The sequence below is a fragment of the Manis javanica genome, chromosome 4 (assembly GCF_040802235.1).
Source record: "Manis javanica isolate MJ-LG chromosome 4, MJ_LKY, whole genome shotgun sequence".
Taxonomy (NCBI): domain Eukaryota; kingdom Metazoa; phylum Chordata; class Mammalia; order Pholidota; family Manidae; genus Manis; species Manis javanica.
Window position 1 is genome coordinate 163,525,933 of NC_133159.1, and position 27,924 is coordinate 163,553,856.

Sequence of the window (27,924 nt, forward strand, 5' to 3'; positions counted from 1 at the left end):
ACAAAAAGACATGAGAGTCCATTCTTCATTTTATTGAAGTGACCCACCCACAGTGACTCATCCCAACTACTGAATTTCAAAAGATAAACTGCAGGTCCTTGGTGTTAGCACTAATTTATGGTAACAGTCATTTCCTTTAAACAGTTATTTTCCTTTGCCCTTCATTTTAATTTGCAAATAAAAGTATATATTTACATGTTTATATACAAATAACTTCAAAAACAAATTAATTCCAATCTTAGTCCAAGAGTTTCCACTTTAGAAGTGGTATAGTACTATGCTATATATACCCTTTCCAAAAGTCTCTCAGGACTTGGTGAGTTCCAAATACTCATCCACAAACTGTTCCCCTTTAATAAACCAAGTACTTCATTTCTGAGTAAATTAGAGGAAATATTACAGAACATGCTTTGTACAATATAATACCACTACTGAAAATGGCTCTGGGTTTTGTAATCCAAGGTTCTGATTTAAAGCAAAAATATGTGGCATGGACTGCAACGGCAAAGAAGTGTCCAATTACAACTAGAGGGTTAGGAGACAATCTGTAATAGAAGAAAATATATATGTATTAGTAAGACCCAGAAATTAAAGTTTACTCATAAAAAGACATCCCAGTTATGTATCATCTACAAAGCTAAATACACAGTCTGCATTTTAGAGAACTTTACAAGCTTGTGTCTTCCTGCTGAATTTGATGGCAGGGACAGACAAAAAATGTTTTTTACAAGACACTACTTAGAATATACCTCCGTCAGAGAAGCTAGTAACTCCTCTAAGTATAGTTTATATAAATTCTATGTTTTGAGCTGTTTTCTTTCACTACTCTTGACATCCAGTCCGCAGTACTAGATGGCCTGGCACAGTACTGACATTCAGATTATAGATGAATGAGGAAACACAGAATTTCAATTTTAGACTTTGCCGATAATTATCACTCTACATACATCTGTTTGTCAGAACTATTAGCAAGTTTCTTGAGTCCCTAAACTTCAACCAAATTAAAATTTAAATACAAATTTCTCTTATCCATGGGTTCCATATATCAGAACATTTATTTAAACCCACAGGCCCAAAACAAGCTTCTATTTTAATGAAGGGTTTTAGCTTCACCTACCACCAACTTCTAATCAAAACTGTTTCTCAGAAGTAAAACAAAAGATGAAATACTGCCTTTTTTTCATTTCTCTGAGCTAGTGGATAATAAAAATGGTAGAATGTATATGAAAGATTTGCAGTAATTCATAAACTGAACAGTCCTAAGAAAATTTGCAATTTTTCCCTTGTCACCAAAGCAACTTACACAGAAAGCAGCCCAATGGGACCAGTAACACATTCTCTACCAAGTTTGAAATTAAAAAAAACAAGCTTTTCTTAGTTGATGCAGGGAATCTAAAATAAAATTTTTTTAATTACTCCCAGTCAAACTGTTCACACATTTGTGTTAGGGTGCTAATGATATGTCAGAAAAAATGAAGCTGTAACATATATCAAACTTCATAGATAATTTTTAAAAAATCTAGTCCTGGAATTTTAATGACCGAAAAATTCTTTTAAATTCCATAATCAACATTATGGACAGTAGCTTTACTATGAATATATATACATTTTTATTAATAAATAATTACTATACCAAACATGCAGGTCCTGGAAGTTGTTTAAAAGCTATTTCCTTGATTATATTGTAAATTCATTAAATGATACAAAATATTTTATAAACTTTTTGTTTAAAAATACAATTCTAGAAACCAAATTCCCAATCACTCAAATGCCCAGCTTGTATCTCTGAAATAATAATAATGCCTTTTATTGGTATAGTATTTTAGGCTTTTCAAAGTAATTCATTAAACCCTCACAACATAGCATGATCGATCAGTAACCTTTTTAATAGTTAAGCATTAATGTTCTTTTCAGGTATGCCTACATTTGTATTTACAACAGAAAGAAAGAGGATGCGCTAGGCAAACTTTTATTCCAATAAAGCTCTTCCCTCCTCTAACTCTCATTATTTTCTTTATGTTGTTTTGTTGGCAGATTCAAATTCATAATGTAAGACACTCAAGAGCTTACAAAAGCTTAGGAAGAAGAGCTTAGAAAGACTCAAAACTTAGTATTCTTTTTACTTCCCCAACCAACCGTTTTAACTTCCATTCCAAGTAGCAAGGAAGGAGTAACTGGCAAATCACAATCAATGAGTTGTTTTTTTAGCAAGAATGATGGTTATGGAGGCTACCGAAGGCATTTGTACAGTATCATCCTTTGTAATCAGATCACCAAAGGGTGGATCACTAGGGCCTCATCTGGGTCACAGAAATAGCTTTGTTGTCGATATATGAAGTAATGGGATTTGAGTTACATGTTTTCTTGGAAACCTAAAGGTCTAGCTTCATTAGCCTACCATTAACTAATTTGTATGCTGCTGTAGTTGTCTTTTTCTCCATCTCTAACACTGCTTCTGCTAGGTCATGTTCTCCTTAATACACAGATCGATTATCAACTCACTACAATATGTTAACAAAAACAAAAGCATGAGAATATTCAAATGACTAAAAGGTGGATGCATTTTGCTTCTTGGGCATGGTTATTTTATAAAATGTAAGCTTCACATTCATTTTATAAAATACTACTTTGAGAAGAAATTGAAACTAGTATCAGAAAGAAATATTAACAATGGCATTATATTTCAATTCATGGCCAGAAAGATCGATCCATCACAACCTTATGCATTTGGGGATATGTATGGTCCGATTGGGACCAGAGGAATTAATAACAGTGAATTATTGAGGTATTGTTATTAAGGTTGTCCAAGAGAAGACAATAGCCTTCCACACAAAGTAGTGGATATATGATGATTAGAAGCTAAAAATCTTACTCAAGGATGGAGTTAAAGGACTATGAACTTGTGAGTCTGCAAACTCAGGAAACATTTCTATTTGACCTAATCACTAACTTTTGAAAATTAAGTTCCCTCCCTGTGCTAAAAATTTGCAATTCAGTAATGTTCATTAAAAAATATCTACACTTACCATCTGGAGCAGAAAATAATTCATAAAGAGCCTGAGCAAGGATATTCACAACAAAAGAATGAGACATTTTTCTTGTCCAATAGAATGATTTTTTGGCCAAAAAAGAAAAAGATCACTTATTATATGGTAACAGGGGAAAAAAAGAACAAACTGCTGTTTACCTTAAACTGTTATTTACCCTATGCCTTATGTTCAGCATTTACACACACACACACACACACATTTCCAGAGCAATGAGTTATGACTCTGAAACTAAATTCACAATCACTATGGGCAAAGCGAGCCATGCAAGCCAATGTTATATAACACCCAAATACAGAAATTGAGAAGATCTGTGAGATTCACCAGTAGCAAGTCAGGGTCTGTAAGCCTCAACAGACTGCCTAAGAAGCATTACTAAGGATCAGACTCCTAGGTACTTTCCTCCAGCAAAGTCCCATTCCTCTGAAGGTCCAGAAAGAAATCTGTTTTGAGACATTTTTGCCAAAGAGTAAATTTAGTATCTTACCTGGAAAACAGCAGCATCATTATAAAGGTCAGGAATACCAGTTAGCGTGTTTCTCCACAGCTTAATGTCTTTAAAGACAACAGTCATCTCACCCCTGTAAGAGGGTGCCTCATGTTGTAGGCATCTCCCAAAAGAAGAACCCCTGTAAAGAGAATGTCTGGGTCATGGCACCATCTGAGTGCATCCCTTAAGGCAGAAGCTGCTCTACTAATTTACAAATGTTACGAATGAGAGCTAGACAATTAGAGTGTGAAAACACAAAGGAACAAATGATAAGTTTGCTGAGGCAAAATTTCCAAGGGTTGGCTCAGTTAATAGTTCCTGTGTACCTACCATGCGCCAGACAGTGGGAATACAGTGAGAACAAGAGCATGTTTCCCACCCTTATGAAACTCACACATGAATCAAAGGGGAAGTCAAAGTCAAAATGTTTGTTTATAAGGCCTTTCGTGACAAAAAAAGTACCTATAGGCAGCCAGGCATAAAAAGCAAGTCTTCGAAAGAAAAAAGCAAATCAAAAGATCTCTAACATTTCACTTCAAAGGTTATACTTCAAACTGAAAAAAAAAACAATAGGCAGCTATTCCAAACCCATCAGAAGTTAATTTAGGAGAATGTAAACCTGGACTGAATCTTATCCGAAATCTTACCCTTGAGTCAAAGCAGAAGAAGGAAGCTCCCAGTTTGACTCAAGGTGCACCTCCTGACTGAGCTGCCTGACACTGAGATTCCCAGTCTGTTGTCAGACTGGTTAGACCTAGGACTTAGATTTTAAAAAGCACTTAATAATTTTGTCTGTGAGAGAAATTAAGACAACAATAATAACAGTGCTGAGGTGGTAAAATTATGGATAATTTTGTTCTGTAATGTCACAATATACTACATAACTACGGAATATGTTAATATGTATTAATTTACAAAAAAGTAGCTTCTAAATTTAATTCAATTTTTTACATATTACTTGAATACCTTCACTAAAAAACCATAAATTATAACTAGCTTTTATTCCTCCTTCTCCATGGAACAGTCCTCATCCCTCCAACTGGGATATGTTCCCACAGCAGGTTGTTAATATTGTTTTGGCATTGGCTTCATTCCCCTTTGCATATGGTTTATTGACATGACTGAGAGTTCATTATGCTTGTTTTTATGCAGCAAATTACAATCTGTTTAAGTTCAGTAACTACAGCATATTGACAGCTCCCATTCAGACCTCTCTTTGAAGCTCCCCACTCAGGTTTTTAATGGTGCTCCCTCCACATGACACCTCCAAATGCCTACCGGCTCACTTCATGCCCAGTATGTCCAAAAGTGAACTCACCACTTCTCCCCACACTTCCCTAAACTTACATTCTTTTTCCTTTCTTTCCAGTGGCAGCAAATAGCTGGCCAAATTATCTAAGCTTGAAACCTGGAATCCACTAAGAGGCTTCACTCTCCCTTACTATATTATCCAGTTAATCATGGAGTTTCATGCATTCTACGTCCTAGATATTTCCCAAATCCATTCCCTACCTTCCATTTTTATTGCCACATCCTAGTTTAGGCCTTTCATTATCACTGATAGAGAGTAATTAAATAGTCTTACTATTAGCTTTAGTCTGAATGAACTTTCAACCAAATGACCCTCCACAACATATCAGAGTAATTATCTCTAAAATAAAAATCTTACCATGACACTATCATGTTTTAAACTTTTCAATGAACTGTTAGAACAAATGAGTTCTGCAAGATTTTGAGATACAAGATACATATGTGAAAATCAATTTTATGTCTATACACTAGCAATGAAGCATCTTGAAATTAAGAAAACAAGTTCATTTACAGTAGTATCAAAAGGAGTGAAATACTTGGGAGTAAATTTAACAAAAGAAATGTAAAACACTCTGAAAACTATGGAATGTTGTTGAAAGAAACTTACATTTATAGTCAACTGAATTTTGACAAGAGCGCCAAGGAACTCCAAAGGGGAAAGAACAGTCTTTTCAACCAGTGGTGCTGGGACAACCCTGGACCCCTTCTTCACACCATACACAAAACTTAATCCAAAATGGATCAAACACCTAAATGTAATAGCTAAAACTATGGAAGTCTTCATAGGAATCAATCTTTATGACCTTGGGTTAGGCAAAGCCTTTATAGATAATAGCATCAAAAGCATGAGTGGCAAGAAAAACAAATCAAAACTAGACCTCATGAAAGTTAAAAACATCAAGAAGTGAAAAGACAGTCCATGGAATGAGAGAAAAGTTTTATACATCATATATCTAATAAGGGACTTATTTCTTGAATATATAAGGAACTCTTAGAACTCAACGATAAAAACTTCCAAATTTGTCCAGTTAAAAAAATGTGCAAAGTCTGAAAGGACATTTACACAAGTGGCCAATAAACACATGAAAAGATGTTCAAAATCATTACCCATCAGATAAATGCAAATCAAAACCACAAAGAGATATCACTTCATACTTACTAAGATGGTTATGAGCAAAAAGACAGATAACATGTGTTGTGAAAGATGTAAAGAAATCAGAACCCTCATATATTACTAACAGGAATGCAAAATGGGCAGCCACTTTGGAAAACAGTTTAGCAGTTCCTCAAAGAGGTAAACAGAGTCAACATATAACCCCAAAATTCTACTCCTAAATATACACCATGAAAAATGAAAATATATGTCCACAAAAACTTGTACACAGATATTCACAGCAGCATTGTTCATAACTATAATTGGAAACAACCCAAATGTTTATCTGATGAATGGATAATCAAAACAAAGTATATCCACACATGGAATATTATTTGCTTATAAAAGCAAATGAAAGGCCGGGGGGGCTGGAGCGGCGGCCCGGGCTCCGCCGGGGCGGGGCGGGCTGGGTCCGGGGAGGCAGGAGGTCCGGGCCTTGGCGGGTGCGTATCGGCCGCCGGCAGGGCTCGTGCCTGCTCGACCAGGCTTGGCCTCGGAGCCCCGGGCCACTTCGCCAACCCGACCTCCAAGCCAGCCTGCGCCTCCCGGCCCGGCCTCCTCCCCGGGCCCGCGCATCCTCCGGGAGCTGAGTCCGCGCGGAGACCGCCCGTCCGCAGTGGATCCCGGGGAGCCTGACGCGAGGGGCCCGCGCGCTGCACACGCGCCCGGGGTTTGTTGTTTATACCCCATGTTATCCCATCACCAGAAGAGTCTGGGCAGAGACTGGACTGCACCGTGGGAGAATCTGCAAAGGTGTTGCTGGAACAGACATATTTCTAGTTGTGTAAGGTGGCCTGGACATTATTCTCGTGCTCCTTACCCGTACTTCAGCAGTAGGCACTTTTCACTAAATTGGAGACCACCTTGTCTGTTTGAGTCTAGAACTCAGTTTCCATACTGGAACTGGAGACCTGACAACCTGAGCCAGACATCTTTGATTCATCTCTCTAACGGCATGCACTCTGAGGGAGATGAACCTTCGTCAAAACGAAGAAAACACCAAGGCGCAATAGAATGGCATTGGGAATACATATGTAACCATAATAAAGAAAAAATGACGATCCTAGGAGACAAAAATGTTGACCCCAAATGAGAAGACAGTGACAACAAGTTTGACTTTTCCGTGATGTCCTATAACATACTTTCACAGGATTTACTGGAAGACAATTCACATCTCTATAGACACTGCCAGCGGCCAGTATTACACTGGAGTTTCAGGTTTCCCAATAGTTTGAAAGAAATTAAACACTTTGATGCAGATATACTTTGTTTGCAAGAAGTTCAAGAAGATCATTATGGAACAGAAATCAGGCCAAGTTTGGAATCATTTGGTTATCACTCTGAATACAAGATGTGGACGGGAAGGAAACCTGATGGCTGTGCCATTTGCTTCAAACATTCCAAATTTTCACTCTTTTATCAGTGAACCCAGTGGAATTCTACCGCCCTAATGTTCCTCTGTTGGACAGAGACAATGTTGGATTAGTGTTGCTCTTGCAGCCCAAAGTTCCTGGTGCTGCGTCTCCTGTGATGTGTGTAGCTAACACACATCTCTTGTATAACCCAAGGCGAGGTGATATTAAGCTGACGCAGTTGGCAGTGCTGCTGGCAGAGATTTCCAGTGTTGCCCATCAGAAAGATGGTGGCTTCTGCCCTACTGTTGTGTGGTGACTGTAATTCTGTTCCTGGTTCTCCACTCTAGTTTCATAAAGGAAGGAAAATTGAACTATGAAGGACTTGCCATAGGAAAGGTATCTGGCCAGGAACAGTCTTCACGGGGACAAAGAATTTTATCTATTCCAATTTGGCCCCCAAACCTAGGTATCTCACAGAACTGTGTGTATGAGGTACAGCAGTTACCAAAAGTAGAAAAGACAGACAGTGATTTGATGCAAACCCAGCTGGACAAAGCAGAGGTCTTGGTGACAACTGAAAAATTATCTTCAAATTTACAGCACCATTTCAGCTTGTCGTCTGTTTATTCCCATTATTTTCCTGATACTGGAATTCCAGAAGTGACTTCCTGTCATTTCCGAAGTGCCATAACTGTGGATTATATTTTCTATTCTGCTGAAAGGAAGATGTTGCTGGGCAGCCAGGAGCTGAAGTTGCTTTGGTTGGTAGTTTGAAACTTCTAGCTAGACTGTCACCTCTTACAGAACAGGACTTATGGACTGTTAATGGACTTCCTAATGAAAATAACTCTTCAGGTCATCTGCCTTTGTTGGCTAAGTTCAGACTTGAGCTCTGACTCTTCTGTGATTACATACTGTATTCTCTTTCAAAGAACCTTAAGTTCTTAAGAGTTTGCATGTTGCTTATTTTTGTGCTGTAAGAAAACATTGTTAAATGTTTGAAACAAATACCAGAAGAAAAACGTTTACATAATTTTCTTTTTAATAATGAAAAAATATTTTCAGGACAAGTGTGAGATCTAAATGCTCTTTATTGTAAAAGAGTTGTATTTTTTATTAAATCCCAGTAAACTGACAGTGATTTTTAAATATAATGCAACTTCTTTAAAAAAAAAAGAAAGCAAATGAAGGACTAACACATGTTACAACATGGATGAACCTCAAAAAAGCCACTTACAAAGGACCATATATTATGATTTCATTTATAGAAAATGTCCAGAATAGGCAAATCTATAGAGATAAAAAGCAGATTAGTGGTTGACTAGGGCTGGGGGTTAGAAGGAAATGAGGAAGGCTGCTCATGGGTACAGGACTTCTTCTTGGGGTGATAAAAATGTTCTAAAATTGACTGTGGTAATGGTTGTAAATACCTGTGAATATACTGGAAACTAATGAACTGTACACTTTAAATGGGTAAACTATATAATTTGTGAATTATATCTCACTAAAGTAATTTTACTGAGGTATAAAACTTTTAAATGGCTTCTAGAAAAACCTTTTCAATGACTTTCCATCGTCTATAGTATTAAACTAAACTTTCAGTAAGTATCTTACCTTTCTTCTACTCTGACACCTATCCTTTGCCCCAGCCATGGGCAACCTGAGTTCACTGAAAGTGCCACCATTCCTCAGTCCTCCTGGCCTTTGTGGATACTATCCCACGTACTCAGAAGTCCCTCATCTCACTGTGCAACTCATGAACTCCCACTCGTCCCTCAGGCCCCAACTCCAGCTTCACTCCCTGAGCAGTATCTTCCCTCACCACCCTTCCCAGGTCACAGGCTCCCCTCCCTGCCTTGCAGCTCCCTTCACGGTGAATCAGTGGTTCTGAGAGCAGGCTTCTATCATTACAGCATTTATCAACGGTGTTCTGAAATTACCTTCACTAGAAAACTGCGTTCTCTAGACTATATGTAACTGTTGTAGCCTCAATAGCTAGCACAGTGACTTGTATACACTCAATATTAAATAATAAAGATATAAAATTAATCTTGATTATTAGTAACATATTAATCCACAGTAACCAATTCTCTGTCCCACAAGTTATTCCCAGCAGTATAATCACATATGGCATTTGGAATACTGAAATTGAGTATTTGGAATATCCTTTATAAAATCAGTCCAATAAAAGAATACCTCGTTTGTTTACTGGTGAAGAAGGAAGGAAGCTTGCTGGCATAGCTCTCAAATGAGAATCCTGAGTGGCTTCTAGGAATGGTTCTTTCAGGTGATCTGCAAGAAATCCCACCCCACCATATAAATGGCTTAACATTTCAATATCAAATTATCACATTTTCTTATCAAGTATAAACAAATACCTGCTATATGTCTGTTATGGTTGTCACATATATCCTTGGTGACAAATCAAAAACTAATTATTTCAATAATAAATTGTTCACTATGTACCTAGTTATTCATGCTGAAAAAAAAGGAATCTAAGAGAAAATTAATGTAAATCAATATATATCCAGTTGAATGAACAAAAAACTAGAGAAAGAGTGAAGCAAATTTAGATGAAATGGGACAAGGAGAAAAACCACCTGCCCCTCCTCCGAATGTTAACTGATAGGTGTCATATTTAACAATTTATGGTCACCACCATATTCAGATTAAATATACCACCAATTCAGAAACAGCAGGAGAGTATGTACAGTAGAAAAAGGATAAGATGTAGAGAGCTCTACCTGAGCTTCAATTTCTTCATCTATAAAATGAATGGATTGGATTAGCTCATCTCTGAGATACTTCCCAGTTTTAAAGTTTTGTGCTTCTACTTGTATAGAAAATGAACTTTCTTTTCATATAGTTCTCATTGTAATCTGGGAATACAGGAACAGAATGCCTAGTACTGAAATTATTCTATTCCTTAAGGAGTAGAATTTCAATAATCTAATATTAACATAAACCTGTAAATGGTTTTTCCTTCCATGATCTTAGGGCAGTCTGCTCCAACTAACCTCTGAATTGGAAAAAACAATCTATAGTAAAAGAAAAAAAATGCTAAGAATATCATGATACTGACTATCCTTTTCCTAAATATGCCTAACTCATTTTTCCATCTGAAATCTTCAAAAATGTCTTAACTGAGTGAAAATGTATTGAAATGTTGAAAATGTCATTATTAAAAATCTAAATTGATCCATCTATACCTTCATTTCTGTTAATACTCTGTTATAAAAGAGTGCTTTTGCTTAGTTAAAAAAAACTTGAAAAAAGAACATTTAAAAAAAATTCACTTATACCAAGGATTGTTTCCTATTACTATATTACTATAATCATATAATTAGCAAGCAGGACTTCCCTTCAATTTTTCCAATATTCTTAATAATTTTTTACATTCTTTTCTTACCTGCATCTTCCCATTCTCAAAAAAAAAATCAGAATATAATTTTTGTGTCTGCAATCTCATGAAGCCTTTCTGTATTCAACTCAAAACTAAAAATCATCTTAAAGACTCCTTATAGCTTTCATGTTCTGAGGGCAAGGATGTATTAGCCAGGCAGACCTGGTTTCAAACTTGGCTGTGCCACTTCCTAATAGTTTGTTCTTGGAGAAGCCAAGTAATCTCTCCAAATCTTAGTTCCCTTATGTGTAAAATGGGGGTAATGATAATGCCTACCTCGGAGGGTGGTTGGTAGATTAAATGAAATTGTGTTTTCTTAAATAGTACACATTCAATAAGTGGTAGCTAGCGTTTCTACAAAAGCTAAGCACAAAAATAATTAAACATAAGACTTTAGGTTGCTCTTCAGACTACCTTAAAAAGTACCATATATGCCAATATTAGTATTCTAAAAACTATGCTTTGTTAATATGAATAGATTGAAACTTTTTTTTAACTTTGCAATTTTATGTGCTAAATGGTTCAGCTCAGAGTACCTGACTGACTAGATGCATTTTTTCATGCGCCATCCTTACCTCTGGCCCAATTTAGACACAGCTTTAGTGAAAACTGGAGATGGAGAACCTTTTGTGAAATTTGCTTTCAGGCTGTAGATTACAATGGGAAATGAAATCTTTTCTTACCAGGTAATTGTGGGTAAATTTTTTCGACCATGTATTCTCTTAAATTCCTTGGCATTTCTCCTCGAATGTCAACAAGTACTCGAGTTTCATTAGATGAAATCTGGTAGATGAGAACTGGGCTTGGGTTAGCTAAAATAAGTTCAGCATGATGTGCCTTAAATTGTGGTGCATTCTAGGGAAGAAATAAAATATTTTAACAATTTTCAAATTTCAAGTTGCCTTTATTTTTCTATAATTACATTCGTACAGTACCTTCATAAGAAAGCCAACAAAATGAGATAAAACAGAAACTTTATTGGAGGTCAGGCTTTTCCTGAACTTGGAAAAAAGTCCATCTGCAACAACAGTCAATGGAGCGTGCAGTTCCTACAGCAAACATAAAGCATATTCAGCTAAGTGGTTAGAAATACAGAGGAAAAGGACTGTTCCTTCAAAATGTGCATGAAGAAATTTAAATATATAATCAGACAACATTATAGAGGCTATTTGAAGATAATGCTTTGAAGAAACTATTTTATGGGCTTAAGTTAATGCATGACCAATCTTCAGAGGTGCGTCATCTGAATCCCTAAGGATCACCATCCTTCAAAGCTCTACCATTCAAACCATCTGGGATTAAGCTACACTTTAATAAACAACTACTAAGCAAGCATAGACCTTGAAAAACTGAATATCATTACAAATTTCAAGTACAAGCCAGATATTTTTATTCTAGAATTTTCAAGCCTCATACAGTGCTTTCAATCAGTGGCTAGGGCTAAGAGAATTTTGTATATATGGACTATGTACAAAATTAAATATACAATACAAATGATACAAAAACATATTGGGCAGTTAAAGCCCATTTTGTTCAAGGGTAAACTGTACTGGAAACTATTTAATTCTAGTATTTCCCCAGAGAATCTCTTACTTGTACCTTTCTCCTTTAAATAATTGCGTATTTTATCCTAATACTTTCTTTTATAGTGAATCCTTCCTTTTCCACCTTCCAGTTCCCCTCTGCTTCTCTGCTAGGGTATATTTCTCATGTCCGGTTTTAATACTGTTAATATAGTGGGGTTTGCTTATGAAGTTATTTGTATAGCAATGTGTTGCGATCTAAAATCCATCTTATTGCAGAGGGCTTGGAGGGAACTCAATCCATCTGAGAAATGAGAAATTGCTGAGCCTACTTTTTTAAAGGAGTAGAAGAATAAGAAGGAAAAGAACCTCTTAGGAAGAGCTATCATTTGATATATCGCACCCTGACGTCTCCAGTTTCTTTACCTTTGTACTGAACTCCCACCACAGCATCATCTTCTTCTAATAACTGCAGCACAATGCCCTCGATAAACTTTGTACTAAAAGGTAAATAGAAATCAATTCTATAAGAGCACATTTGAATAATTTAAATGAGGAATCATAAACTCCTTAATTCTTATCTCCAGTTTGCTCTTGTAAACTGGACACACATGCTTTGTGAACACATGTCCACAGAAAAAGGTCTAGAATGACAAAAAGCAAAAACATCATTAATGAATTTTAGAATTATGTGTAGTATTTTCTAATTTCCTAAAATTGAAGACATGTTACAAATGTAATGATTAAAAGAATACTTTTTTTTTCTGAGACAAAATCTGTAATAGTGTGTCTGTAGGTAGGTATTTGATATGCCCTGCTTAATTAGCAAAAAAATGATATCCAATGAAAAGTTACACAATAGAATCATGAAATAAGGGTAAGTGATTGAAAGACTATGGATGACAATAGACTAGAACAGATTGAGCATGCAGAATTACATAGTCATTATGAATTCTATATTATATATATATAAATATGTAAAGCAATGTTACAATGATATAGTATATTAATAATATATAAAAATAAATATATATTAAAAATAATATAGTGCTCCTGGGTTGAGAATCCTTGTAAGATCTTTCCAACAGTAATGGAATGTTATTTTGTATTTCTCTTTCTATTCTTTCATTAATTTGAACAAATATGTATGCGCATTTAATAATATGTTATTCAGTGATTTTAAAATATTTACTCTGCAACCTAAGTAAATGTCACCTTTATAAATTCTTCATTATGCCACAGCAATGCAAATGTGCAACTAATACTGGTTCTGATGATTCCAAATGTCTACGTGTACTTAAGTCACTTAGCAAAATTTTGATTTTCAAAAATGTTGACATCCAGAAAGAAAAAAATAGCCAGTTTCAAGAAACCTTTGTTACTCTATTTTACAAGTTTAGTTTTCCATTCTCAAAGTCATTACCTACTCAAAACTGTTCAGGGTTAGGGCACTAATAAAATCTGAATGTAGAAAAAATTCCATCATAAGAAAGAAAAATCACTTTATGTTGAAAATGTTTGACAGTGATTAACCCTGGATATTCATTCCTATGAATTCATTATCTCTGGTCATAAAGTCACTGGTTCTATAAGTATTTTAGTGGACTAAATTGCATAATGCCAGCCTCTAGTTTATAAACATACCTAATTTATGGTGAATGGAATCTGTGATGAGTGAGCTTTTGAGCTAAAATACAGAGTGCTCAGAGCATCCAGAGAATCGAGGGCAGCATGTACACATTTTAAAGAGAAAGAATCCTATTTTCTTAGAAAGCCTAAAGCCCTCCATGGCTAACATTTCCTTATAAAAAAGCAAGATCATTTTCTAAATGAAAAGTAACTTCCATTCCCTTTACTACTTAGCGTCCAAATGTAATGGGCCTGCAGGTACAGAGTTCAGTAAGATAAGGCCTGTTTCTTCAAGGCCTTAGGATCAAATACGGTATTCAGCGGGAGAGATGTCAGCATCTCTAACCCAGTATTTGGTAATACATAATAATGTTGTTGATGAGGAGAGGAGTACTTAACAAGCATAAGCTTATCACAACAGTATGCATGTGGGTGTGTACATAAGATAGTAGCAATATATATAACCTTATAATAGTAATGATTAATATTTTCATTGTTAGTGACCATAGTCTATGCTAGCTTTAAAAAATGTTACTTTTCCAGTGTTTTAGAAGTTTTTGTTATAAAATATATATCTACTTCCTTTTGATAAAAATATAAATTCCTAGGTCTACCTCCTATAGACCCTGATTTCTGAGTTCTTCATCGCTGGACAGGTATTGCCTATGACTCAGATCTCTGGGCCACTCTCTCAACAGCATTCCCTGTGCAGTGTGTTCTGGGGTGCATCTGCCAGGAACTGTGAGGCTATCTGTTCTCCCCACTGCCGGCTATTTAAATGGAAAGTTCCTCTGAGTCTTTCGTCAATTCAGTAGGCTTGGAAAGATGACAACATCCTCTTACAACAGTTTTCCACATTAGACGTAAATGTGCACTTTTTTAAATTCTCTCCTAGTTGAACATAACCTTCTGCTTGCTTTCTTCAGTATTTTTATCACGTTCCAATTCTTTCTTCATGTTTCATTCTCACATATTTATTCCTACGTTTAAAGAGCAGCAGTCCTCTTTAATCTTGGCCTCGCCCGCGTCCGGGAGGCCGGGTCCCGGCTCGAAGGCGGCGGGCGGCTCGCGCGGACCCGGCAGCAGCGCAGCGGCGAGCAGGGAACACGCCAGGGAGGAGCCCAGGAACTGCGTGGTGGACGGGCGGCGGCGGCGCGGGCTGCAGCGGCGGGGCGGGGCGGGGCGGGCCCCCTCCGGGCCCCTCCCCCTCCCCTACCCTCCCCCTCCCCGGGGTCTCCGTGGGCCCGGCGAGCTTGGGCGGCGTGAGCGGGTCCGGCCGGCGCTGCCCACGCCGCGCGTCGCGCTGCAGCCAGGGCCTGGCGGGCGCGCGTCAGGTGGCGTCGCACAGGAAGCCAGATGTCCGAGCGCCCCTCATGCGGAGCCGCGAGGTGAGGCGCAGGCGGACGCTCCTCGGGCCGCGCTCCCGCTCGCTCTCCGGGAAGGGGGACCCCGCCACGACGCCCCGCGTTGCGCGGCCCTCCGGCCACCCCCCGACCCGCGTCGCCTCCCCGCCCCCTCCCCGAGGCGCGGCGTCCGGGGGGGGGGGGGAGGGGCGGAGGGGGGGGGGGCGGGCGCGGGCGGCGGGGCCTGGAGAACGGGGCGGTGGCGGCGAGGGGCGGGCATCAAGAATTTTTTAAAGTAACAGATTTTTATCTCAATTCATTAAAAAATAAAATACATGCAGACAGTTTTACATACCCACACAGATTCATACCCAGATTGGAAAATACAACCGGACTTTATCCACCAAATATTCATACTAGTTACTTCTAGTGAGAAGGATCATGGATAATTTTTATAGTCTTCTTTATGATATTCTTAACAAAGGCACTGAAGATCTAACATTCTTCTAACTTATGGTTAACATAATATCTATATTCCAGCCTATACCCAAACACTCACAAAAATTTATAATAGTGTGTTAACAAAGGCCAAGGTTAAATGTGTTCTTTAACATTACATCTTTGAAGCTGGAGTCTTACTTGGGCTCTGCCATGGCTGCTTTCCGAAGACTCATGATCAATCCTCCACGATGGAAAGCTCTTCCGCTCTGCACTTGATTGTTTTCCGATAGAGGGTAAGGAATTTGAACCTCTGACTTGCTTTCATGATCATGAATTATGTAGCCATGTACATCCTGGGGATCAGTACCTTGTACGTCATCTGCAAAACTATTCAGTTCAAAAATACCGATTTCATTAACGTGCCCAGAATTCTACTAGGCACCAAGAGGACAAGGAGGCATTGAAAATGAGTCTCTGTCTTCATCAAGCTATGAGACCGTTTGGAAGACTGGACATTAATGTATTTTGAAATCTTAATGCTTCTGGAAAAGTACACAAATATCCTAAAAAGTTGCCAATTAGCAATATCTTCCATTTGGATCTCAGTAAATTGCCAGTCTTTACTCAGATGTTAGTAAAGTTTGTAAAAAAAATACTATATGCTTGAAGCCCATCTAGTATTTCTATAATGTTTTGTCCAACTACTAAGATAGCTTGTTTTTCTCAACCCGTAACTGTATTACAGATGTACTTTATATGCTAAAACTGACCAATTTAGAACACACCAGAAAATGTAAAAAGGATAGCAGCATAATAAAATTTTGCCTTGGGTAAACTATCTTAAGTACATAAATAAGGTCTAATTTAAGATTTCTGGGACATGTCTCTATCTCAACTTTATTGATGGAATCAAATACGACAGACTTTGGACACTTAAACAGGCAGAAAGACAGAACCTTAAACTTCAATGAAATTCATGCTTCAAGAATAATAGATATTAATAATTTAGAAGCCAGTGACATTAACTACAGTTATCACTAGCCATTAATCATAGGGCTCCATAATTGTGATATTTGACTACTTACTGGTTAATATATCAGATAAAGTAACATGGAAAACACTCTTCCACATTAAAAAGTACAGAACTGCTTTCCATTAAAAAGCAAGCGAAAAAGCAAAAACAAAAAACCATATATGCAAAACATGAAGAGCAACTTCAAAGTCAAACCAGTAAGCAAGTTTTAAAGGCAACAGCATAAGGGTATCAGAACTACAAGCCAAGAAAGCTAGAGTTGTAAAGGGCACTCCTGGAAAGCAAGTAAGGGTCTCATATGCAAGGGACATTGGAATTTCACACCATATATAAATTTCTTGTCAATAAAATAAAGATCACAAAACTCAATTCAATGACCTGAGACATGACATGGAATTAAGCCATCTACCCAGGACATGACCCATAAGAAATCCAAACATAACTTTGTGCTCAAACTGAGTATATAGTGCATATTAAAATATGTATCATTTATGAAAGCCCAAATATAAACCAGAGTCAAGGAATAAATATAAGAAAAGATATGGAGGATTTATGAAACTTTAAATACATTAAAGACCTAACTGAATGCAGGGTATACCACATTCATGAATAAGAACTTCAAATCAATTTTTCAAAATTGAGCTATAGATTCAGTATTTTTTGAGTCATAATCTTGACAGAGTTTTTTAGTTTCATGGAAATTGAGAACCTAATTATAAATTATATACAGAAAAGCAAAAAGACCAAGTAAAGTCAAGATGATCCTATAGAAAATGAGGTGAGGAGGAGGTCCCCCATTAATTACTGAGACTTCGATACATAAAGATAAAGCATTTAAATTATAATATTCATTTTAAGAGTTCTAGATATTAATCTTAAGCCAAAGGACAATCAGTTCACTTAATAAAAACCCACACTCCATGAGGGATAAGGTCCATATTATATAAAAAGTCCATGCTCCAAAAAGTAACTATTCAAAGTGTTTCTATATTCCATATCTCACACCTGAGGGGAAATTAATAGCATAAGGAAGATTAAAAGGACTTGATACTAAAGGATTTATGGTATGTGGACTAGCTAAAATACTTCATAGGTTCTCTGACACTTGATGAACTACATATAACAATCCATTGAGGCTTGTGCCATAACCTTGGAGTTGTCTCCTGAGGCCAGATCTCTAAAGAATATAGTTGGAGAGCATTTCTGGTTGCCTCATGGTCAACTAGAAAGGTAACGATCCTTCTCAGCAGTGTGTCACCCTGGCCTCAGGAAATCTCTTGTAAACTGGTGGTTTGGAAACCCATAAGGACAGAGATGGAATCTCCCTTCTTCATAAGGCACTCTCTCCACATGGGTCCTTACCCAGTAGTCTTTTGCTTTTCCTCCTCACCGACTGCTCCTTCTCGGTCCCCTTTTCTAGTTCCTGCTCACCTCACTGATCTCCAGATAGTAGAGTTCCCCAGGGTTCATTCCTGGAATGGTAATGTCTTCTAGTCTCATTTAAATTCTAGGACACCTCTCTCTCATACCAAACATTGACATCAGTAAGTCCTGCTGACTCTTCCTTTAAAATACATTTCCAGAATGTACTCACTTCCCACACCTCTACTGCTATGACCCTGTTCCAGTCTAGCAACTCTCATTGATTCTGCAATAACCTCCTAACAAGTCTCCTTGCTTCTGACCTTGCCACTTTATGATCTATTCTTTTTTCTACACAATAACAAGAATACTTGGAATATTGTTAATCATCCTTCTAAAATGTGACATTGAATAATTCTTCTTAAAATTCTCCAAAGGCTTCCATGTGGAGTCAAAGCCAAATCCATACAGTACGTTACAAAGACCTTTTAGAATCCAGCCCCGATAATCGACCTGACCTTTTCTCTAACTATTCTCACTCCAGTCAACACCACTCTCTCTCCTCACTCTTTTAAGAGGCCGGGCTTGCTCCTCCCCCAGGCTTTTCCCTTGATATTTTTTCTTGCCCCATATATCAAGGGCAACTCTCTTACCTCCTTCCATTCTTTACTCAAATATCATCTCTCAAAGAGGCTTTCCCTTCCCCAACCACATTATTTAAAATCACATAGCTCCCTATCTCCCTTTTTTCCAAAATCCTTATAACCATTAACATATATTCTTAATTTTATTTTTACCTTTTATCACCAGCCTCCAAACTACCCACTAGAATGTGTACTTTCTGATGGCTGGGATCATTTTCTGTTTTGTTCACCACTGTAGCCTCAGCATCAAGAACAGTATCTATAATATGATCAATGCCTAATAGATATTTGTTGAATGAATGAATGAATGTCAGTTCTTTAGTCACCTCCCTCTCTTGCATTATCGCGTTCTGCCTCACTACTTTCAACGTCACCAAACATCCTGTGGTATCAAGATGCACCTCCTTTGCCTTCACATCCACATCTCACTACTGCCCTATTTCTGTTTTTTATTAGTGAAAAACTCCTCGAGAGTAGTTTTCTATTCTCCAATTTTTTAATCTCCCACTCACATCAGTCTGATTTTGTCTCCACAACTCCACCACATCTCAATGTCACAAGCAAATTCCAAGTTGCCAAATCCAATGGCTGTTTTTCTATACTCATCTTACCTGACTTTGAATAGCAAACCAGGACACATCTGTCCTTTCCTTTATTGATACATACCCACTCCTCCTACTAGAAACATTCTCCTCTCTTGGATTAAGTGACACCAAACCCTGTGGCTTTCTTCTGCCATTCTGCCAGCTACTTCAAAGTCGCTTGTACACTGTCTTCTTCAAAAGTCAGCCTGGATTGGTTTATTCTGTTTTCTCTTTTCTCCCTACATGATCTCCTTAAATGGTTTTAATCATTGCTGTGGCTTTTAAGTGCTACAAGTATGCTGACATCTCTGAAATTTCTAACTCCAGCTCAAACCTCTCCTCTGCACTCCAGATTCATATATTTAACATGTTCACTTGATCTCAATGTCCTCCAAATTTCCTCCAACACCTGTTCCTCAACAGGTCATCTTCCTGTCAGCAAATGGTACCATTACCTACTGGTTGTTCAAACCAGAACCTAGGAATCATTTCTAATACCTCCCTCTTCCTTCTATCTCACACCAATTCTTCAGTGACTCTTGCCATTTCTGCCTCTTAATTTTATTGTGAATCAGTCCACTTCTCTTTATATCCTCTGCTACCTTGCTAGTCCAAACCACCATTATCTATTGTTTGAACTTAGCAATGAGTCCCCACTAGACTCCTTGCTTTGATTCTTGCTACTCCCACTGCCGCAATCTTAGTCTACTCACCACATCATATCCATGTATTCTTTCAAAATAGCATTCTACAAACTGCAGGGTATGATCAGTGATAAATTGTGAAATGAGTTTCAACCTGTGAATTGTATACTTGGGTAAAATGACAAGTATTTATAAAGTAAAATAAGACAAATTTCATTCCAATTTAAATATTACACGTATGTACTGAGGATGGTCAATGTGTTTGTTACTGTAAGTAGCTGTCAAAAGTTTAAGCCACTTTATAGAGGCATAATCCAGATCACATCACCTCCTACTCTACCTACAAAACTGTACAAAGCGGTATCTGCTTACCTCTCCAACCTTAATCTCAAGCCACTCTCTGTAACCCATCACTCAGTACTTTCTACCTACACTGGTGTCCTTGTTGGTTCCTTGAATAAAATAGCAAATATTTACACAGTGCCTACTACATACCAGGCACTGTTCTGAATGCTTTGCATATAGGAATTCATTTAATTCTCATTAACAACCTATGAGGCAAGGACTCTTAGTATGGCCATTTTACAGATGAGGGAACCAATACACAAGAGTTTCAAAACTTAGCCAAGGTCATACAGCTTTTTAAGCACCTGAGCTGGTATTCAAAACAGGCAATCTAGTTTCAGCATCAATGCTCATAATTACTCCAGCATTCCACCTACCACATATGCCAAGCAAGCTCTTTCTCAGTTCATAGCCTAGACATATCTTGTACTCTGATCCTCAAGAGTATAGTTGATCTGTTTTGTTCCCCAGTATAAATCTGGTATTCAGTACAGCACCTCACAAAGTGGACAGTGAATAAGTATACCCTAAATAAATAGTTAAGGGCTTAAAAAGCATTGGCTTAATGGATGAATGATGCTTAAAAGATTCTACAACAGGCACATAATAATATGCAGTCTACACATGATAGTCCCCTTCACCTTTCCCTAAAGTTTATGCCCTCATTCTATTTTTCCAGTCCTTCATTTTGATTATTACAATTTTTCAGCCACTTCATTGTATCTCACTAAGTCTACTTCATGTCTTCTCATACTACTAAATGCTTTTTTTCTCCTTTGCTCTCATTTTCATGGAAATTTGTTGGTAAACGAGTACAGTAACTTTTATAAAGAAAACAGAATACATTTTTACCATCGCAGGATAGAGTACAGTGCAGAGTGCTTGTTTGCAGTCATAACTCCTAAAGATCAATATGAACCTACCTTCAAGTCCAAGGTCTTTAAGGACGGGATAACCACCTGGCTGCAGAAATTCTCCAACTATCCTGTCAGGCTCTTTTAAATCTCTCTCAATTACTGACACCTTTCTTCCATCTCTGGAAAGGACTGCTGCCAAAGCAGAGCCAAGGACACCAGATCCCACAATGATAACTTCTGGATCATTTTGAGAAGGTGTTGATGCAGAGGCTGCTGCTCCTATCAAGGCTGTTTCTGAAATACCGGCTCCTTTTTTGCGCTGGTTAAAAAAAAGAAAAAGTGAATTACGTATCCATATGTGTTATCCTTAAATCATACTACTACTATATAGACACACTGGACTTTTGCATCTTGAGCAAAAGCTTTACCTTAAACAACAGCAAATCAAACGAACTATGAAATCTTTAAATACAGGTCATATATAAAAACCAATGATATAAAATACTGGCTAAAGAAAAATGTATAATATTATCCCAATAAGAGTAAGTTTAATATTTTATATAATAATGTATTACTAATAATATGTAATACATAACATATAGACTATATAATTATATATAATAATATATTCTGTTTTCTCAATATATTTAGAAAATGCTGTTCTACAGACGTATTTAGAAATCCACACCAGGCCAAATATAAAAAATACTTTTAAGGGGCTTCCAGGACTATTATAGGGAAAATTCCACAATTAATTATTCAATTCTTCAAATACATACCGAAGATCTACAAAATGCAAGCCATGTACAACTTCTGATACGACTTCACGTTGCAAACTATTCAGCACCTTTTAGGTACTTCCACTATTCATCTTAATTTTCTCCTTCGAGGTTTTCATCTGAACATCTATCTTAACCTAAAATCACTTTTATATAATGAAAAGACTGTCAAATCCTGGCTACTAATCTACTAATTGGGAATTATTTAACACAACAAAATTCCAAAGGAGTAAAATGACTATTTATCCTTTGGAATTCAACCTGATCACAATTTTATTTCCTTAACATATAAGAATATATTTAATTTACCCTTTCCTTTTCTTCTGATACTCTAAAGAGGGCCTGATCTAACATCTGGTCCTCCAATGTATAAATAAATATTAAACCTATTCCTTGCTGGGCTGACAGTAAAAACTTTACTTGATCATAAGATGACTTTTTCATGAAAAAGGCCTGTTTTGAGAGATTTATGCCCATTGAGAGTAACAGCGAGAGTGGGTTTTTCTTTTCAATGAATAATTCAATATTGTAATAAGTATTTTTTTCTTGGTATATGGATTCACAAGTGGGAATGTATTTCAGATACAGAATTCCAAGAAACCGTCTTTCTTGAGTTCTCTGACCTTAACGATTAAAATAAGATCAAATGCCATTTTCAAAGGGTTTTAATAAGTCCCAAGGCAAAAAGCTGAAACCATTTAAATAAAAGACTTAACCTTCTAAAAGATAAAACCCAAAACCTTTTAGAATTTTAATTCTCTGTGATTTTAATATCCATCCAGTCTTCCTTTATCTCTATAATGGACTGGGGCATTGTCCACTCCATTTTTAATAATTTCTCTTGGAGAAATCACCTTTTTGTCCTTTAAAGAGAAGATAATAGAGTTGACTCTTCCCATCACTATTTCTTAATGACCAGAGCTGATTATCCTTAAATTACTGTTCACAGAGCAAAATAAGGCCCTTTTCTCCTCTTAGCTATTTTTTAATAGTTTTTCTTCCTAAAATTTCCCTGTTAAACACACACACACACACAGACACACACACACACACACACACACATACACACTTGGAAGGTCAGAATGGGAAGCACTAGTGGGAACTCAGTACTCAATACACAGCCTACCAACTCTGGTGTTTAGAAAATGAGCATAAAGTCTGAGGCATTCACAAAGTGAAACCCATTACTGACTACTGGTGATCCAATTCCCAAGTTATCTCAGACAATACCAAAGTATTCAAATTGAGAATTAAAGATTCCCTCCCCTTCCTTTTCCATTCCTCCAACCCACACCCATCATGTGTCACGGAATTCAGCACTACTCAAATGTGCCTAACAGATGTGTACTACCTTTAGACTAGTATTAATAGCTGCTATTTATTAGACAGTTATGAACCAGGCATTTTCCAAACATTAAATCATTTAATTCCCTAACAGCAGGCTATGCCACCCCCATCTAACAGAAAAGGTAAAAACTGATTCTTACAGAAACTAAGGTCTTCCAAAGGTCTGACAGCCAGAAGTGATGGAGCAAAAATTCTAGACCAAGTCCTCTGTTCTGTAAGCCTTGCTCATTTGTGTAAGTAATGTAGACACAGAACCCTAAGAGCAAATTACTTGCAGGCCACTCACCCCAACTCCAGATCATCATTATCCCCACCTGGCCCACTATTTGGGCTCTCTGACCTGATATCCCTGCTTCCATTCTTGTACTCCTACAATCCACTCTCCAAACAGTAACCAGAATGCTTTTAAAAACTAAAAATCAAATATTGTTACTCCCATGCTTAAAAATCCCCCCAGTGCTCTTGTGGAAAATCCAAACATCCATGGCCAACAGGCCTTATATATTCTGGCCTCAAAGATCTCCCTCATCCCTTACCACTGTCCCCTTCGCTGCTGTCTTCCCAGGGATTCTCATACTAAACATCACGTGAAAAACAGCCTTTGATTTAGGAACATGACTGAACTCTGGACAGTAGCCAATTACTCACTTGATTTAGTATATTACTACACCGATTTACTCCAATTATTCACTTGATTTAGGATATTACCACACTGATTTACTCAAAGCTCCGTTAATGTGGGGAGAGGAGGGTGTTTTGTCCAAGACTAAAGTGCTGAGCATTTTTACTGTGCCAGCTCTTCCAACTGTTCTGTCACTTCCCCCAACAATCACTTCTTACAAGCAGCAAACTTTACCTGCAGGTTTCTTCTCAGGTACAAACACAATTTTTACCCTAAAACATTTGTTTTTACATCACAGAAAGTGATTCTGTCCTCCTTCAAAATGAAATTCTAACATTTCCTTTCACCTTTCAAAATCAAATCAATATTCATAATCAATTTCATTTAGGTTGGCCCAACCAAATGAAACAAATGTTTTCAATCATCCCTAACGGTGTCAAGGATGCAGCCACAAACAGTCAAAGACTTAAAAAGAAAAACTGAGAATTCGTATCACTGTATCTAAATTATTGCCTTTTCCCCTTAAGGAGAGTGACCCCAATCCTAATTTAAAATAAGATACTCATTTGTTTGACCACTTTGAATTCAACCTACCCGCCTGGACTCAAGCTGCTCTTTATTTTCTGATCCAGGAGGGGATTTGGCCCAGAAGAAGCCAATGAAGGGCAAGGCTGACATAATATCCGAGAAGACGGCAAACTGGGACCCGCTCCGCTGGCGCCCGAGGGAGATCCCGTTTCCGTAGCGACAAAGGTACGAGAGCACCAGGCCCAGCGAGAGGAACACCAGCACGCACAGCAGGAGCTCCTTGTTGGCCAAGGAGACGAAGTCTCCGCATTTCTTATAAAAATAGGTGAAAGTAGCAATGCCAAGAAAAGTGCACATGGTTCCAAGGCTACTTGGGTGACTCTGGGTCCGTGTTGGGATCCTTTTTTTCCTTGTAGGGTTTGGGTGATGACAGGTTTTCCCCGAAATGCTACCAAAAGGAGCACAAGAAACCGGCCAAACTCCAGTAAATACCGTAAAAAAAAACCAGGATTGCAGTTCAAATCAGAGCTATTTACAAAATCATATAAAGTTATTACTACAAAAGTATCTGAAGACAGGAAAGTTGTCCAGGACTTAGAAAGCAGTATTTAAAAATCGCCTACTCCAACAGCACCCGACCGGGCTCTCCTCTTTCAGCCAATCCATTTATTTCCTTTTCTCTTGTTTCCTGGATGGGTTTTTCCTGGGGGTTATTGCAGGTGCTGTTTTTAATTTTGATGTTGGCTCCTAGTGCTGAAAAACCTTTCTCTCTAACCAGCAGCAGGTGCCCTTTCAGAAGACGGTGAGGGGTAAAAAAAAAAAATCAAAGAAATCTTGGCGCTGCGAGAAAGGTGGCCTCGCCTCCTGAGACCGCGATGCCCGGGCCGGGCTGGCAAGCGCGGAGTACGACTCGCCCCCCTTCGGGCGGCCAGGCTACGCGGCCCAGGTGGAAATTCTGGGCTGCCGTCTCCCACCAAAGATGGCCTCGGCTTCACCACTGCGGCTCCGGCGCAGGGAGGGGCAACCCCTGCTGAAAATCTCCCCACATCAGGCTCCTATACACCAGCCCCCGAACCTTCCAGTCCGCGATTCCGTTTCCCCGCAGGTGAACGGCGATCTCCAGACAACTTCCCTTAGAGGGCGGCGACTCCCGATGGCCTGTTCGCCAACATCCCAAGCTCCGGCGCCGCCGCGCTAGTAACCAGAGTAACCAGCTGAGCTCCGGAGGCTTGTCACCCACCCCGCGCGCCCCGCGGCCCAAAGGCTCCGCCCAGGCGAGGGACCAGGGGGCGGGGCTAAAGGAGGAGGGCCCGCCCCGCCCTGCGCGCAGGCCTCGCCCGCCGCCGCCGGCGGCCAGTGAGGGCGCCCACCGCTCATATGCCGAGAAGGCGCAAATCGCCGTTTGGTCAATCGCGGACGCCGTTGCCAGATCGGGGACGCCAGGTGAGGCGCTAGGGCGATGTTGCGTGATGGTGTAGGGTGGGACTGCGCTCGGGGGGCCCTGCCACCTGGTGGGCTGATCGGAGGGCTTGATTTGGCTCCGGCGGAGGTGGGGTTCGAGGGGTTCGTGCCCTCGGGTCCGCCTTCAGGTTTTTGGCTGCAGCTCCCGCTGCTGGGGTCCTTCCTACACAGGGAGAGGCAGAGTTGGTGCCGAGGACGCCCCTGCGCCACCTAAAGTCGAGATGTTTCCATTCATTCCGTGGACTTTACTGAGCGCTTACTACAATGCCATCCCGGGGCCACAGGGATGAATCAGACACCACCTTTTTGTCCGGTGCCTAGTGTGTGTAGAACCTAGACGGCGGTAGAAAGAGCTACCGGTGTGTGGAGAACCGGGCGCTCAAGCTGAATCTGGAAGGACGAGTAGGCAGCAATTGCCAGAAGAAAGGAAGAAGAGATGGTGTGCCGGGTTTTCCCTTCCTCTTCCCCAAATTGTCAGGCAACTACGCACTTGTCGTTGTGCTCAGGCTAAAGACACCCTGATGCTCTTAGCCCCGTTCTCTCAAGATAAGAAACGTGGGAATGGGCGTGGGAGGACGAACGTGAAATAGAGATGTGCCTTAAGTGCCCGGAGAAACTGGGTAGACAGGGAACCATGGAAACCGGAGGCTGTCTTTCACTCGCCCTGGAGGGAGGCTGGGAAAGTCTCCGAGGAAGTTGCATGTACCCAAGACAAGCATTCTGGAGGAAACAGTAAAAGAGTGTGAGTCAAAAGGTGAGAGACAGCCCTTGTTATGAAACGATGAAACCTCCCCAGGATTTACTGACTCCTGATAACAGTGCCTTTGCTGACCTAGACTGCCTTGCCTACTTTAAACTCTATGACTTCATGTACAAATTCTGCCCTCTGGAGCACTGCTGAATTGTCACCTTTTCCATCAGGTCTCCACTGACCCACACCAAGTCACATGATAGTTTATTGATACCTATTATCCCAATCTCTGACTACACCTGTAAATTAAGCTTTATCATCCCACTCATCCTTGAGGGAAGGCCCTCTGTCTGATGAATCAGAATCACCCACAGCACCTAACACGTGTTGCACTTAATTTATCCTCCGTAACAAAGTTTTGATGAATGATGAATGATAGGTAGTAGGAAGACCAGATGACTTGAATCAGGAGAACTAGATTCTGGCAGCCACTAACCAGCTTTGTGACCTTGGACAAGTCAAAAGTCAGTCAGCCTCTTGAGGGAAAGGTCAGTATCTCCATGAAATCTAAATTCTTTGCAATCCTGAACCTGACACTTTGCTGAGTTCAAGATAGTATGGCACCTGCCATCATTTTTCATCCCAAATATTGTATGTTTTATCTGCTAATAAAATATTTTACATGTCAAAACATTTTCTCAGGTGTCATTTGACTCTCAAAATCACCTTGATTTTAAAAAAATACCAAACATGAAACTTAAAGAGGTTAAATGCCTTGGCCAAATCACAGCTTGTAAGTGATGAAACCAAAAGTTAAACTCCTACTCTCCAAATTCATGTTCCCCAATACTCTTAACTATCAATAACTGCTTTAACTTTCCTCTATCATAAAACCAAGACTTTCTCTCCCTAGCAATATTGCTCAATGTTACCAACAAATTCAGCTGTTTGAAATATATATGTAATTCAAAAGCATTCATGAAATAATCAGTTTAATGTGTGGGAAATCATTTTCCTGAAGACAAATCTTCAATACACTGCTTGTTGGTACCTTGAGTTCCTATATTGCTAAAATTCTAGAAGGCATCTGACTCTTACAGATGAAAACACAGTATCACCTGGATGATTGTTACTTGATTGTCATATTTGAGATTATCATAGGATTGTTTCCTTTTTAAGTAATTTAAAAATCTTTTGAAAGCCACTTCATCTGTTTACAGTCCAAGATCCACGTCTGTACTTGGGGCAAAAAGAACATTTGTAATGCCTAGCATAGGGCGCACCCTGAATGCTTATATTGCCTGGGCTTAATTAAAGGCTATATAACCATCA

The 27,924-nt window shown here is 38.8% G+C and overlaps 1 protein-coding gene, 1 long non-coding RNA gene and 1 pseudogene across 3 annotated transcripts; 2 read left to right on the forward strand and 1 right to left on the reverse strand.

Annotated features, from left to right (window-relative positions):
• Positions 1-11: 11 nt before the first annotated feature.
• On the reverse strand, positions 12-24,797 carry LOC140849284 (squalene monooxygenase-like). The gene is made up of 9 exons (XM_073236285.1): positions 24,507-24,797; positions 21,231-21,483; positions 15,894-16,074; positions 12,709-12,782; positions 11,695-11,808; positions 11,443-11,614; positions 9,553-9,648; positions 3,535-3,676; positions 12-545 (listed from the first exon to the last, which is right to left on the reverse strand). Exons 1-5 carry the CDS (start codon positions 24,795-24,797, stop codon positions 11,735-11,737), a joined length of 873 nt encoding a protein of 290 aa, XP_073092386.1. The 3' UTR covers positions 12-545; positions 3,535-3,676; positions 9,553-9,648; positions 11,443-11,614; positions 11,695-11,734.
• LOC140849267 (protein angel homolog 2 pseudogene) lies at positions 6,174-8,624 on the forward strand (annotated as a pseudogene).
• On the forward strand, positions 14,904-27,924 carry LOC140849292 (uncharacterized). 2 transcript variants are annotated; one of them, XR_012131031.1, is made up of 5 exons: positions 14,904-15,299; positions 15,882-15,988; positions 24,545-24,665; positions 25,219-25,883; positions 26,073-27,924. It is a non-coding gene; the product is annotated as an uncharacterized lncRNA (long non-coding RNA). The 2 variants fall into 2 exon arrangements; XR_012131030.1 differs by having other exon boundaries at positions 24,545-25,883; positions 26,044-27,924.